This window comes from Beta vulgaris, chromosome 3 (genome assembly GCF_026745355.1).
Source record: "Beta vulgaris subsp. vulgaris cultivar EL10 chromosome 3, EL10.2, whole genome shotgun sequence".
Taxonomy (NCBI): domain Eukaryota; kingdom Viridiplantae; phylum Streptophyta; class Magnoliopsida; order Caryophyllales; family Amaranthaceae; genus Beta; species Beta vulgaris.
The window spans coordinates 14,747,098-14,763,750 of NC_079204.1; the positions used below are offsets into that span (position 1 = coordinate 14,747,098).

Consider the following 16,653-nt stretch of genomic DNA (forward strand, 5'->3'; position numbering starts at 1 on the left):
TGATACAGGTTTTGCAAAACGCTTTCTTGGATCGAACCTCACCCCTTGCAGAAGAAAACCCCAAAATCCAAATCCCCTATTTGCAAGGGATTTCCACTTACATTTAAACAAATAAAAGAAAAATGGAAATTGATACACGAATCACAACTTCCTGGACTATTGAGGTGATTGTTTTGGGAAAAAACAAATGGCGGGCCAATTTCTCTTACATTCGACAATGAAGGCAAAAAAAAGTTCAATTTCTCTTATATTCACTAATAAAGGGGAAAAATGCTGACAATTCCCACTGTTGAAGGCCAAAAATTACTCCATCAGAAATATTTGTATCTCAAGTCTCAACAGTCGATTGTTTTATTATGGAGAACTTGACAATCATGAATGAACTATGTCGAAGCTTGCAATCTGAGAAATTGCAATAAAAAAACAAGACTAACGCCAGAGAATGTAAAACCACCTCCTACAGTCTAAATGCAGTTTGTACTCTGTACAATGTTCTCAGTTTTTTTTCACTATAATGCCTCAGTAAACAAAATAGTTCTGATATCAGATGCTACAAACTCACAAATTACTTCATCTAATACACACAGAATTGTTCACCAGCAAGGAAGCGTCACCGATGTCAAAAAAAAGAAAAAAAAAGTGTTGCTAGCATGATTGGGTTCTAAGTGTCTTTTTCCGATGTCCAAAAAAAACAAGGAAGTGTCACCAAATTTAGGAGTTAAGAACTCATGGACAACCATCCTTGAGACACTTGCAGAAGACTTTTTTTATGCTTTAAGCATATTGAGAATGGAGTGAAAGTATTTCTACTGTCAGCCATTTTTTAGAGACATCCCTCAAAACTGTTCGATGTGCCTCAAATCGCTTTGAATCAATTATCGAGAAACTAGAGAGGAGAGAACCAGGGTGGTTATCATGATTTTCATCACTTGCCTCATCTCATGATCTAACCTTATACAGGGACTCAGAGAAATCCACATTTATTCCTTCAAGGCAGGCCGTCCATGTTCTTGGCCAATGTCATCATCGGCAGAAAAGGATGAGGTAATGGACAGAGGAAGACTTCTTAGCAACAGTATCAATAAACTCTTAGCAACGATGACGGTCAGCCTAAAAGCTTGATCAAGTTCATCTTCATATTGTTCATAGATAAAGAATGATGTGAATGCAAACACCAAAACTGCATAAATCCACGCCAAAGTAAGATTGGAGAGATCCCAAAAATATTACATGAATGACTCAGAAAAGATAATTTACCTGCTCCAAGCAATAACGCTAATGAATGTGAAAGCAGCTTAAGGAAATACGCAAGCATTGCTGCCTGCAATTGTAAACAACTAAACATGTGAGAAAGCTGGGAACGGGAAACAGCACCAACATTTATAATGAATGCAAAAGCAGCTTAAGGAGATACATAAGCATTGCTGCCTGAAACTATAAAAAACTGAACACATGAGAACATAATAAGGGTTCTATAGAAGAGGTCTAGCAACTTTATTTTTTTGTGTCCCATCTAACCAACAAAAGTACTCTCTCCATATGATCGAATTGGGGGTCATTTTTTAAGATTCAAAAGCTATTGTTCACCATTTAACAAGCTACATCACCATAGATTTATAATTATATTAGAATATGATTAAGGAATATATTGGAAAGTCTAATTTTAACTGAAAGTGCCTTTAATTCTGGGATGGCCTAAAATCAAAACGGAACTTATTATTTGAGGGGAAAAACATTTTATGAGGGTGCAATTGTGCAAATGGATGCACTTCAATACAGTACAACGATGTGTATTCAAGATTGCACATTTCTCACACATGCAATAGTCACAACTCAGAACCTTAAAAATACTTGCAGCCTTAAAATAGATTATAAAAGAAAAATCAATACAAGAAATCATCTCTATACCTTTAAAAATAACCTCCAATCCTCTCCTTGCGCCAAGGTTTTAGCAATTTGAAGTCCTTCATTCCAGACAGATGCTACAGTGTCAAGCATATTTCTCACTGTTGACTCTGAGATAGCCAAACAAGGCAAAGCCACCTTCTGGAATCTGAAGCCAATTACGTGTAACAACATTCTAGTCACTGCACTGGATCACAATAATCTCTTCCAGGGCGAATAACAAATAACTGATCACAACAATCAGAGTTTCTTGGAAAGTTATGACAGCCAGCATGCATATCCGGCATTAATCCAGTCCGAACTCGGAAATAGGAATGAATAATACACTCACACCACCGCCGTCACCACCAACACCCCCCCCCATATATATACATATAGAGAGGGAGTTTTAATCAGAAACAACCTTTTATAGTCATTTTTTTTTCAACTTACACCCTTGAAACAAAAAAAAATTGCGAGATGAAACCTTTTCCATTTTTCCGTCAACTGTTACGTTTTTGTTGATGACTGTCAGTTTGTTTACTCCCATAGTCCCATCTCTCTTACAATTCATTTTCCTCCCTTTTCTACTAAATTAAACCCAAAAAAAACCTTCTGAAATTTTCTGAAATTTTGTGTGCAAAAATCTGTTGAAATGGTTAGCTAAGGGTTTTATCAGAGAAAAAAGAGGGAAATAGAGCTATAAAAGGGTGGGGGGGGGGGGGGGAGGATTGTAAGAGAGGTGGGAGTAAACAAACTGACAGTCATCCCCAAAAACGTAATAGTCAATGACGGAAAAATGAAAAAGGTTTTATCTCGCAAGAAAAAATTGTTTAATTCCAAGATCTCGGATCAAATCGGTTTATCAGGTTGTAAATTGCAAAAAGAAAAAATTAAAGGTTGTTTTTCACAAAAAAGTGACTAAAAAAGGTTGTTTCTGACAAAAAACTCATGATTAATAAATGTATATTCATCCAGTCAATTTTTGGCTTGTCCACTACATTACATTCCTAAATGCTTGCAAGAAGTCAAGAAGGGAAAACATTCAGGAGTTGGTCCACTCAGAGTAAATAATCTTCAGTAAGTTATTATCTAACCCGCCTAAAAAGTGAAGCATTCAGACTAAGTATATGCCAACAGTTTGACAAGTATAGAGACAAAATTCTATAGTAGAAAAACACGAATAGTTAATGTAAATCTGTATATCAATCAAGAGCAGCTTCAAGGGTACAAAGATCTGGAAGAGATCAAAGCAGATCAAAGCAAATAAGAGCTCTGCAAGCGACATATCTCAAGCACAAAAAGGCATGCCCATCTCTAGACTGCAACATGTTAATACTTACATGTTAAATGGAAGAATGCTATTTATAATGAGGAAGAATGTAGCCAGTAACAAGAGCCCGGCAGTAGATGAGATGTACGTCCGTCCAGTCAGAAAAAACCAATAGAACAACCCACAAGTAACAAGAAAACATGTAAATGTTTCCATCTCGTCCCTCCACAGCAATATGTCGGCAACTGCAATGACAGTTTTGAAGCATATCAGGGAAAATAAAAAAAAACTCTAATATAACTATATGAGCAGTAAAAAAAAGAAGTGTTCCATCATGGGTTTTTTCTTTCACTGTCACTAGTGGAAGATTTTGGTGCATACATGCCAGACTAGCCCCAATACACTTTCACTAGTGAAAGTTCAGGCCATAAGAGGGGCATCAGCCTTCTTGAATTGAAATTGACAACTGATGCACTCACATCATGGGTGCAGAAGCTGGTAAGGTTGGAGGCAAGAATAAGATTGCCCTGCTGACTCAGAGAGTTAGAGAACACGAAGGTAATGCAAACTCTCTCTAGATCTTGCTTAGAGAGGAAGTTTGTGAACTCGGCTTACTATATTCAGGTTGTTACTAGAAAACCGTAAGTCCATAACAATCAGATACTTCCTCTGTTCCACATATATCGCAACATGGGGGGGAGTGCACATTTTTTAAGGGGAGAGATAGAAATAATAGAAAGAGGACCCATGTGATGAGGAGAGACATAGAGAGAACCCATTTACCAAATAAGGTAATGTGAAACAGCCAAATAAGGTAAGCCTTGCAATACTCATGGAATAGAGGAAGTATATACTAACACATAATGAATTAGTAACAATCATCACATGCATTCTCAGTTGAATCATGTACTCTATAGAAATTCTAAAAAGAATCATAGAAATATACCTTTCCCATACCCCAGAATCTCTTCTGCTTTAGAGACTTCGCTGAACTTGTATTCTTTAGAGCGTAACGAGCTTTTAGCCAAATGAGAAAATGACTTGACAGTCAAAGCTATACCTTCCTGCAACCAGCAAGCCCACACAATTTCAAAAGATAAATCAAAGATTTACAGTCATCTATAAATTTTAAGAAATAAGAAAAGAGTAAGATTTTTAAAAAGCTACAAGAAAAGAACCAACAAACATATAATGAGAGCTGAAACAAGAGGTTCATAGAACTGAGTAAAAGGATCCATGAGATAACATCTTCACTCGATTCTTCATGCGAATAGAAGTATGTTCCTTGTTATGCAAAATTGTCCATGGTTAAGTAGTAGTATATCTGTGCTTCTGCACACTATCTTTTCTTTTCTTCTTAATTTCTGAGCAGTCTTACTCTGTTCTTTTTCTTTTTTAAGGTGTATGGCACATTGCCACTTTCTTTTTTTTCTAAAAAAAAAGAAGAAAAACAAAAACCTTTTGGCTTATGTCAAATTATTTTGTATAGCAGTAAAATAACAGAAAGCAAATTTTTTAAATTTTTAAAACAAATATTAAAACAAAAGGAAGAAAAAAGAGAGGTCAAATTTCAATAATTTGGGAGCAAAATGATGACAACTAATTGTATTCTTCTATTTATTAGGTCATCAATCGTACACCGATAAATACAGCCAAAAGTTTCTTTTTAAACAGAAACGCATCAATAGCCACAGGAACTCTGCCAACAAGAGTTTGTAGCTTACATAACCCCGTCCTTTTGAAGGGCTGCAACAATTTATAGTTATTAAAAATCATCACATGCAAGTTTACAGAGTTGCTACTGAATATTTCTTAACTAAAACAAATCTCCTAAATTCCCTACTTCAAATTAGTAACCTGTCTGGTATCTGGTGTCCAACAAGAATATAATCCTTGATGCGTAAATGATATGGAGCAATATCAAGAATGTCATCACAGAAGATGCGGATGACAGGAAACAGATCAAACGGTCTAAACTTGAAAGCTGCAGAGTAAATGTAACATTAAGATTCAAAGACTATAAAGTTCCATAAATTTGAATGCATTATCTTTTTCTGAGTAGGAAACATCTAGTCCTTCCCGACAGGGGATACGAATCACTAAGGAAATCATAATGCCTTGTTTGGTAAATGGCTTTTTTCAGTTTATTGGTTGGCCTTTACATTCGGTCAGACAGCTAAAACTCGTATTTGGTAAATGGCTTTTCAGATAGCTGATAACCTTAGCTTTTAAGCCATAATAAAAAGCTGTTACTTAGTCATTGCTATTGCCGCTTTGGTACAACAAATTTTGTCTATTCGCACAAAACGACCCACAGCTGATTTTACCACGCCTATCTGGAGAAATCTAATGTTAACCACAGACTCAAACAACGAACACAGATGGCCAAAACTACCGCCTGGACAGACAAGCCAAGTGAACCAGCTAACAACCAGCAGTCAGTTGCCAAACACAACTGTAACAAAGGCCCAGAAAGAAGCAAGATAAAGCAGTAACCAAACATAGGATGTGTTGGATACATGGGCAAACTTACTTCCATAGAAACAACAGGCGAGTATTTGATGTGCTCAGTAGCTGCAGAACAGTTGAAAGTTCTGGTATATAGTGACGATTCAATTATAAACTGAACTGATGCTAATCGGTCACTGATTTCAGTTTCAGATTCCAAATTGTGACGCATCCACCTCACCACTGGAAGGATGAAATTGACTATCTTAGGAGGAACTCTAATACTTGGCCTACAAACGTAGTTATGGAGCAACAAAGTCACCAAGTCAGAGCTTAGCAAGAAATAAAACACTTTTAGGAAAAAAGATAAACTTCTAATCACCTTTGATATCCCAATACTTCATATATCCGGGACACGAACTCCCAATAGTTCCTTGGCTCGAGATTTGTGATAAAAAATGCCTACAAAGTAACTCAAAGGACAACAGATTTAACATACAGGGCCAAACAGGATTAAAAAAAATAAGCAAGAACATGCAGATACTTACCTTTCCAGCCACAGAAAGATTTTGAGAAGTAAGAGCTTCTGCAGCACAGACATGAGCATGGGCCACATTCTCAACATAGGTGAAATCAGACAAACTGTCACCATTTCCTAAAAGAAACTGAAAATTGGCATATCCATGAAAAAGGAGTCAGCTCAAAAGAACAACTAAAAAGCCATTAAATCACACACATTATAAAGCCTGTAGCAGGCTGACACTGTGAAACATACAACTATAAGGAAGCTGGAACTTGCTACTGCCTACTGAACCCATTCAGGGCCAATTCAAAGAAGATAAAGGAAGATCTACCTTGCACCGAAACAGAAAATATGTAAACAAGCAAATAACAATTTCCAAACAGAAACAGAAAATGGCTAGCCACATATAATTTCTTCAAAAGACTTTTCATAAAAATCCTCCTGAATGAGTTTAATTAATAAAAGCTCTAAGTTTATTGGGGAGGGGGGGGGGGGGGGTTACGCAATTTCTGAAATTTGACAAGGCAAAACTTTGGAAGGAATGGAATAAAAAGAGTAGATAAAACCCCTCCCCATGGCCTTTTCCCACCCACTCCACTCTTTCTAAAATCTAATTCAGTGAGTCCCCACCCCCCTCTATTCCGACGTCTTTTGCATGCTTTGGCATCTTTCAGTCTCTCATCTCCTTTCTTTCATGCCATCAGCAATAGCATACAATCCTATCATCCAAAGCATTGGCATCTAACCCTTCTTGATTGATGTCTCAATTTTCATGTAAAAGAATATAACCCTGAACAGGAACAGGCAAAATAATCATAAAAAAACGTGAGTAAGACACTTGGACAAGTTCCATGTCCAGCACAGCGTAGTCTCTGTAACATAGGCAAGTAGCGACTGATTTGAGCCTGTTAACTAGTACTCACTCCGTTTCTTTATAATAGTTACACTCTACCTTTTCACACTTTAATATCTCTACATTTGCATTTGTAAAAATTGAAAAAAGTTGATATTCCAAAAGTACATATTGGGACGAATCAAATAAGATCTCATGTGACTATATTTTTCCTTGCACATTAATCACAAACGGGCACTCAAACATAAATTTGTGAATGGTGTCAAAACTCAAATTGTAACCATTGAAAGGAAATGGAGGGAGTAATAAATATATGTAATGCACCCCCCTTCCACCAACCAGAAAAGGCCTTCTGAGTTCCCACCCTAATGCAGGGAAGGTGATGATGGTAGGGAGCGAGATCAGACATGAATAATTACCAGACCTTTGCCCAAACAGAATTTGCTTGATTCACCATGGCTTCTATAAGATGTGTATCTGAGGGTCCAAAGACGTTGCTAGGGCGAACAACACATGTCAATAGATCATCGTGATTGTTAGCGGACAAGACAAGTGCTTCTGCTTGAGCCTTCATCTCCGTTAACATGTCTGTGTACTGCATCGGAGTAAGGGATCAATTAGAACCACATTCTTCAAACAATGTGGAAAAAGAGTAAACAAGATAAATGATCCACTTACTTTCCATGGGTAGGGCATAGTTTCATCCCCTTTTCTTATATGATGGAAACCATCAAAAAAGACGTCAGCAGAACTGTTATATATAAGTCGTTTAACTCTACACTCCCGGCAGGCATTGATGACATTTTTGGCACCTGAATAAAAACGAGGTATTGTAGTAATTGTTCAATAACCTCAATGCATCAATTGCATTTGAAAAGCAATTACCTAGAATGATGAACTTGTAACTTCCGTATGGATCACATTGAGATGCATCAGAGCTTTCAAAAACAAAAACGACAGTCGAACCATCAACAGCTGCAAAGTGGAATGAAGTGAAGCAATCAGTCGTTATATCTCAATCTGCTGAAGGCAGATGCAAACTAGATGAGAACAATAACCAAGATATATAATAATAGGGAATCCACTGAACTAAGTGAATAAGTCATGGGATCAACTTGACAATCCAAGGCATAAACTAACAAGAAGCAATACTGACAAGCATTTTCTCTAGTGTTGAGCACAAAAAAAAACCGAAAATGTGTCAGTGATGGTGGTAGTCATCTGGTGTCTGCACCCAGAAAAATATTTAAAAAGTGGAAGAAACATCCTACTTAATGTACTCCATAGAACTGTTAGCTCTGGATCTTTGCATATAAAAGAATCTTGATGTGCTCAAAAGCAAAAAAAAAGTGTGGCTAAGAGTTACAATTCATAATTTAACAGAGATCATATAGCCAAGCAACATAGCCAGTGGCACATGGTACACTAAGATTTCTGTAACCTCGGGGCCCAACAGTGACTAAGAACTAAGTCTCAGCGATGGAGGGGGAAAGCTATGTTGGGATGGAGCATGGAGGGGGTTCCAGATCCCCCCCCCCCCTCCCTTGAAAATTTTCAGTTTGTTATATACTTCCTTTGTTCTAATACAAATGCAGCAGTTTCATTTCAATAAGTTGCAAAATAGATGCAATACTCCCGTATTATGTTAAAGGGTTCTCTTTACCTCTCTTCATCACATGGGTCCCTCCTTTATCCCAAAGTGTGGATTAAGCACTAGGGTGCACAGTGCTCATTGTGCACCCAAAAAGAACACGTCTTTTATATAAAAGAACACAAACTTTTTTTAATAACTCTTTTACTTCAAGAAAAGAGCACACGACTTAAATTTAAAGAACATGTAAATCTATATTTATAAAATAATATAGGTTACAATGAAAAGAACATATAACAAATGAACATCTACAATTAAACTAAAAGAACATACCTTTTAAATTTAAATTTAAATTTGAAAAAAGAATCTTTGCAAAAAAAATGTCTTTTGAAGGCAAAAGAAGTTGCAAGATTTAAGGAAACAAATAACAACTTTTTTAAAATCATAAAGTCTAAAATGGTAAAAGGACGTAGTAGAGGAGGGTGCACCATCCTCTACATGCACCTGTGTGCATGTTCCTATTTGCGCTTTGATCCCTCTCCTCATTATTTATATTGCAATTTTAGAGCAAAGCAAAACCCTTGGCATCATGTTTTTGTTGCTTGGCATAAGTATTGATGATGGAACTTGGAAGTAAGTCACCAATTGGTTTTTCTGTTTTGATACCGCTCTCAACATTTCCTTCTGTAATAATATATCAAGATTTCTAATTATGGCCCCCCTTACAATAAGTGTCTTGCTTCAGCCACTAAGCAGTCAGTAAACTCTGTTCTCTGCCAGAGGAGCCTGGATAAACAGAAATAAATCTTTTGCCTTCAGAAAATTAATCCATTATTAAATGACTGATACAGCACATTCAATCAACAAAAATTCCAGAAAATACCTTAAAATGATTTGTTTCAGTTTCACCTTCCACAATCTCATAACAACATTTTTATTTCTCATAACGTATGCTTTATTACATGCCTAGGACCTGGAATATCAAGATTTCAGCACACAATCTCTCCTAATGAGCAAATGAATTTAAATTTAGAGCAACCGCAAAGCATAGTACAAAACCCTCACCGAATCAAGTACTCAACCTCTTAACTTTACATCCTTCATTCACTTTTCACTTGTCAATAAACCGCATTATATATGTCTAACATGAACAAGTTGAAAGCTAGACCGAATCTCTTGGGAAGAACTACGCCAAATACCCAAGGTAATAAAGCTAATGAGTAATGAACCTAAATCTTGTCTCTAGATAAGGAGATCCTTAATTGGAGACAAAGTGATGATAATCAACAATTAGAGACAGTGCGTGTACCATACGCCTGAATAACAAACAGTGCAGATTATCAACACTTCAATGCATCACCTCTCAAAGATGTCATCCATTCCAAATTCCAACTTAAAACACAACTTATCTAAGTCTCCAACCATATTTTCCTTCCATTAATTCTCCAACTAACTCCTGCACTATCAAAACAAAGGTCCAGTCACAATTACTGCCTCTTAGTACAAAGGAGGTAATCTCCATAGCTATATCACCTTGTTCCATAAATATCGTACAGCCGTACACTTTCTATGATCAACAATCTCAACCGAATTATTCAAATTCTCTTCCTACGACTAAATTCTCCAACATTAACATAAACATACATAAATATAATTCAATCATTTGCAATATAAACAGCAGATAGACGAATTCGTAGAAACGAGCTAATCTCCACAGCTATATCACCTTGTTTCATAAATGTCGTACCGCTGTACACTTCTATGATCAACAATCTCAACCGAATTATTCAAATTCTCTTCCTACGACTAAAATCTCCAGCATTAACATAAACATAAACATACAAAAATATAATTCAATCATTTGCAAGATAAACAGCACAAAGACGAACCAATTAGGAACTTTACAACTTTTAAGAACCCTAACGAAATGAAATTACCTCTTACAAGCTGAGATTTATCACGAACATCGACTTGAAAATAAGATGCACGACCATCAGAAACAGCGTCGAAGACGAGAGATTTCTCCTCAACGTGAAGACTCGGAGAAGAATCGGCGATTCGAACGATCCAATTGCCGAGTTGCAAGAGGCGCAAAACAAGGAATCGGCCGATGAAACCTTGACCTCCGATCACTACGCAAGTTGTTCTAGGGTTTTGGATGTGATCTTCCATTGTTATCTCTCTAACTCCTCACTGAAAATTGGAGAGAGAAAGAGAGAGAATAATGGCGGGGAAAAGTGGAGAAAGCGTAAAGATTCAATTTGAGGAGGAGAGAGAAAATTGTGTAATAATATTGGTGGCCTGGTGGGGGCGAAGAGTGAAAAATGGTGGAGCCGAGGAAAGAGAAAAAATGTTAGGACATCAGCACCACCATAATCGACATTTTGTTCATAATACTGCAAGATTTTGTGATTTTTCTGACAAATGATAATTACAGGATTGCCAATCTGCCAGATAGCTGGATAATTAGGCTATGTTCAGTTCACCTTATTTTTGCTTATTTCAGATCAGATCAGATCAGATCAGATCAGATCAGATCAGATCAGAAAAAATAAGTTCAGATCAGATCAGATCAGAAAAAATAAGTTCAGATCAGATCAGATCAGACCAGATCAGATCAGATCAGATCAGATCAGATCAGTTCAGATCATATCATGCTTATATTTAAAAACTTATTATTATTAAATATCTTTCACTACAATATTAATTATAATTATAATAATTGAATATTAATAAAGTACTCATTGAGACGAATCAAACAAGACCCCACATGACTATATTTTTTCTTATATATTAAGAAAAATCTAAAAGATTATCTCAATTGTGAATAGTGTCAAGATTCTAAGTGACAAAGATAAAAAAATACAAAGGGGTATTATTATTTACTAGTACATTTGTTCAAAAGAATTATTATTGTTGTTGTTGTTGTACTTATTAATTATTAATATTGGTAATTTATTAATCTTGTTGTTACCATTATAAATGTCATTGCTATTATTATATTAAGTTATTTTGTTGTTATTAAATAATAGAAAATTAAAAGCCAATGTTAAGAACATAAGATTGACGCAAAAATAAGAAATATATAAAATATGATATCTCAAATTCATGACAACGAAACTACTAATTTCGGATTACATTTCAAAATAAGCTAAGTGTGACATACAAATTATAAATTTAGATTCGGTATACCTCTTCTTACCGAATTCCAAATCTCTCTAGCTATTTGAAGTTGCGATATTTATTTATTTTTTTGCTCAAGTCTAGTTGTTTGTATATCTTGTTCTATTTTATATGGAAAAAAAAAGAGTTCAGTTTGCCGACTTCTCAAGTGTGAAACTTTTTTTTAAGGGAAAGTGTGAAACATTGTATAAGTGCTCTTATAAAATAATGACTTGAGTTATATAATTTTTTTAGTAATAATAATAATTATGATTATAATTATTATTGTTGTTCTTATAATAATGATATAATAATAATTATTATTAATAATAAAAGTTTATAAAAGTTGTAATAGAAATAAAATGATAATAATAGTAACACTATAAAGAAGATCTTATAATGTATTGCATAATAATGATTTACAAAGTAATAATATAATAGTAATAATATATTTTATAAAAGATAAGATCTTGTTGAAAAATAAGTTCAGATCAGATCAGATCAGATCAGATCAGATCAGATCAGATCAGATCAGAAAAAATAAGTTCAGATCAGATCAGATCAGAAAAAATAAGTTCAGATCAGATCAGATCAGATCAGATAAGTTCAGATCAGAAAATTTCAGGTGAACTGAACATAGCCTTAGTGCTGTTCGTTTTTGTCTTTTAGTTGCTAAGGAGAGCATCTCAACACAGGTGGATGGAGTTGTTCACCAAAATTAGCCCTACGAGGGAAGTGATCTAAAGCTGAAATATGTAGTACATGATCCAACACCATTTGACTTAGGCTATATTCAGTTCACCTTATTTTTGTTTATTTCAGATCTAATCAGATCAGATCAGATCAGATCAGATCAGATCAGATCAGATCAGATCAGAAAAAATAAGTTCAGATCAGATCAGTTCAGATTATGCTTATATTTAAAAATCATTATATCTTTCATTACATATTAGTAAAAATTATAATAATTGAATATTAATAAATTACTCATTGAGATGAATCAAACAAGACCCCACATGACTATATTTTTTCTTATATATTGAGAAAAATCTAAAAGATAAGATCTTGTAATCAGATCAGTTCAGATCAGATCATATCAGATCAGAAAAAATAAGTTCAGATCAGATCAGATAAGTTCAGATCAGAAAATTTCAGGTGAACTAAACATAGCCTTAGAGGTGTGCATGGGTTGGGTTGGGTTGGGTAGGCTAACATAATAGACGGACGAACAAGGCACTATAGGTTGGCTGTAGAGGATAAAAAAATATGACCGTTGATATAATTTTTTTTATTCATTATATATAAAAAGTTATGTCAGTTTTAATAAACGGTACTACCGTTGCAAACATTTAGAATAATGACATAAGGTGTGCTTGGGTTGGCCGTAGAACATCTCCTAGTTTTTGTCACTGCTTTGCCAAGTGGCGCATTTTTAGTGGCTCGCAACAATTTTTAATTTAATTCATATTATCTAAAATTAATGTGATGAATCAAATTATTTTTATTGATATTGGTGGGGTAGGAAAAGAAGGAGAAGAAATTGGTGGTGGGTATGGAAAAATAGGAGAGAGAAGGTAAATGGAAAGGTGAATAAATGTAGGTATGAAATTGTAAGATAGGAAGGGTAGATGATAAAGTTAGTGAAAATGAGGTGAGGAGAGATAAATTAAGGGGGGCCTCATGCCCTCATGAATGTTCATGCTCTTAGGGTGCCTTCTCCTCAACTTAAAAAATTAAGTTTCAGGTCAAATAAGTTCGGATAAGTTCAGATAAGTTGCAATAAGGTCCAATAAGGGCAATAAGTTCCAATAAGGTCCAATAAGTTCCAATCAGGTGCAATAAGTTTCAATCAGGTGCAATAAGTTCCAATCAGGTCTAACAAGGTCCAATAAGTTCCAATCAGCTCTAATAAGGTCCAAATAGTCAATGTTCAATAAACATTTGTTTTATTGTCCATTATTTTACTATTCATAATTTCATATCACTATTAGCTAATTATATTATTATTAGAATTTTAATTAAAGTACCACAATGATTATATAGTATTATATTTGTATTATGTCTATTATTTTATTATTCATATTTAGAGATGGCCAATAGGCGGGCCAATCCAGCCCATCCAGCCTAGACCACCTCGTCGGCCGTGTGGGCTGGGCTATATAAAGGCCAGTCCAGCCCAGCTCGAACCGTGAAATTGGTGGGTGGGTCATGGGTCAGATTTCTTGAGCCCAACCCACTAAAGCCCACTACTAAAACTGTCCAGTCTGGACCATGAAACTGGTCCAAACCGACCCATGAACCAGCCCAGCCCAATCCAAGTAAATATTGAACCAAATTGTGTATATTTTTATCAAATTGTATATATTTTAATCAAAGTGCATATATATATTATAATTCAATCAAATTTAAAAATAATGAAATTATTCATTAATATTAATATTTGTACATATTTTTAATTTATTTTAAAGATTTTATGTAACAATAATGAATAATTTTAATGATTAAATATTTTTGAAAAAAAATTCTCATGTCGGGCTGTCAGCCCGGTCCAGCCCACCAAACCCACGAACCGTAAAATCGGTAACAGACCGGTGTGGGCCAAAAAATTTCAACCTGCGGACCAGCCCGCCCAGCCCTTGAATTTCACGGTCCAGTCCTGGGCCGTGAAATCTCAGTCCAGTCCAATACGACCCACGGTTCGACCCGCCCAGCCCGCACCAGTCGCCATCACTATTCATATTACTATTAGCTTATTATGTTATTATTAGAATTTTTTATTAAAGTACCACAATGTATAGTATTATACTTGTATTATTGTCTATTATTTGATTATTCATATTACTATTAGTTGATTATATTATTACTCCCTCCGTTTCCTAAAGATCTTCCTTGTTTACTGTTCCTACAGATACCAAGGAGGATCCACTTGTGTGGGGTGTGGGGTGTGGGGTGGGTGAAGTAGGAGAGAGAAAAGGGTTAAGATAAATAAACAAATAAAAAGAGGTTAAAGTAGGAGAGAGAAAGGGAGTAAAGTTGAATTAATAATGTAATGGTGGACCATATGATAAGGACATGAGAAGGTAAAAAGGGGAAAACAAATTGCAAATAAGGAATAAAGTAAAAGAGGAAAGATCTTTTGGAAACGCACTTAAATGGAGAGAGGGAAGATCTTCAAGAACGGAGGGAGTATTAAATAATATTATAATCATGGTCAAATAATTAAGGTTAATAATAATTATTATTATAATTACAATATTTTGCAATTCGTCTTTAAATAACTAGAGATAACATATTTTCGTTACTAATAACAATGATATAAATGTTATCAATTGATTGCTTCATTATCATCAATTTTTGCCCAAGTTATCTCCATATTTTTCATTCTCGTCTTGTCAGTCAAATTTAAACCTTAGGATTATAACTTACTTGCTTAGGAAATGTAATATAGTAATATTACTCAATATAGGATCCAAAAAAACCGCTCCTTGAATTGTTCTCGACCCGAAACCGCAACCCCAAAGAACACTATTTTCCTCTTAGAAAAATCCACGAAAAAAATTCGAGAGGTATTGAAGGTGGATGAGTCAAAATTGATGTGTGATAATGATTGGTGACTTCCTGTTTGTGTCTCTAATGGAGTATTGGAGAAAAACAAAAAAAAATAACAGAAGGAAGAAAGGAGAAGAAATGAATGAAGTTGTGTCATGCAAAGCTACGGTGATTTTCGAGATTTTTTTTCTCTTTCTTTTTGTTATTTTTTTATCTTCCAGTACATTCACATAAATGAAAGGAGAAGAAATGAATGAAGGAGTTAATGCATTTTACTTACCTTCACATTAATGAAGTGAAGTGAGAATTTTTTATATGTGCCAATTTTAACTTGTTAGCAATAAATGTTAATTAACTTTTGATTTTCTACTAGTGCTTTATAAAATGAAAACAAGACTATTAGATATATTAGTGGTGAAAATTATGTATAGGCAAATATATAAATAGTAATTTTTTTTGTTAAATTAATCAACATAAGAGATAATTAATTAATAATCATTATTTTTTAAAGGATGAATTATAATAATTATTACTCCATAATAAATTTTGAGGGGTAGTATTTACGTTAGTGGTAATATTTATGTTATTCATGGCCAATGTTTTTGTCTAATAAGGTCAAATAAGTTTCAATCAGGTTCAATACGGTCTAATAAGTTTCAATCAGGTTCAATAAGGTCTAATAAGTTTCAATCTGGTCCAATAAGGTCTAATAAGTTTCAATCAGGGTCAATAAGGTCTAATAAGTTTCAATAAGGTCAATAAGTTCCAATAAGGTCCAATAAGTTCCAATCAGGTTCAATCAGGTCCAATAAGTTGAATCAGGTCCAATCAAGTTTAATAAGTTCCAATAAGTTCAGTTCAAGTTCAATAAGTTCAGTTCAGATAAGGTCCAATAAGTTCAGGGCCAATAAGTTGAAGAGAACGCACCATAGTGCTCTTCGTTTTTGTCTTTAGTTACTAAGAGCATCCACAGTCATCAACATCTCCTTAATTTCTCTCTCCTCACCTCATTCGTCCACATCACTTTTCACTAACTTTATCACCCACCCTCTCCATTTCACAATTCTATATCTACATTCATTAACCTCCTCATTTACCTTCTCTCTCCTACTTTTCCATACTCCACCTCCTTTTCTCTCTCCTACTTTCCATACCCCACCAATATTTATAAAACAATTTAATTCATCATATTAATTTTAGATAATATTAATAAAGTCAAAATATAGTAATTATAATTAAATAATTACCTTCTAATTAATCGAATTTAATCAATAATTATATGACGTTAACAAAAATGCATTATTTTCAATTACACTAGTTTACCCATTTTTCCTTTGTGGTTTAATTTGACAATTACACTAATTGTTAAT

At 34.6% G+C, this 16,653-nt stretch overlaps 1 protein-coding gene across 1 annotated transcript; it reads right to left on the reverse strand.

The window, feature by feature from the left end:
• Positions 1-328: 328 nt before the first annotated feature.
• On the reverse strand, positions 329-11,003 carry LOC104888851 (3beta-hydroxysteroid-dehydrogenase/decarboxylase). The gene is made up of 12 exons (XM_010673954.4): positions 10,510-11,003; positions 7,867-7,956; positions 7,660-7,793; positions 7,406-7,576; positions 6,154-6,270; positions 5,988-6,067; positions 5,691-5,895; positions 4,104-4,221; positions 3,228-3,402; positions 1,909-2,053; positions 1,258-1,321; positions 329-1,180 (listed from the first exon to the last, which is right to left on the reverse strand). Exons 1-12 carry the CDS (start codon positions 10,742-10,744, stop codon positions 981-983), a joined length of 1,734 nt encoding a protein of 577 aa, XP_010672256.1. The 5' UTR covers positions 10,745-11,003; the 3' UTR covers positions 329-980.
• Positions 11,004-16,653: the final 5,650 nt, after the last annotated feature.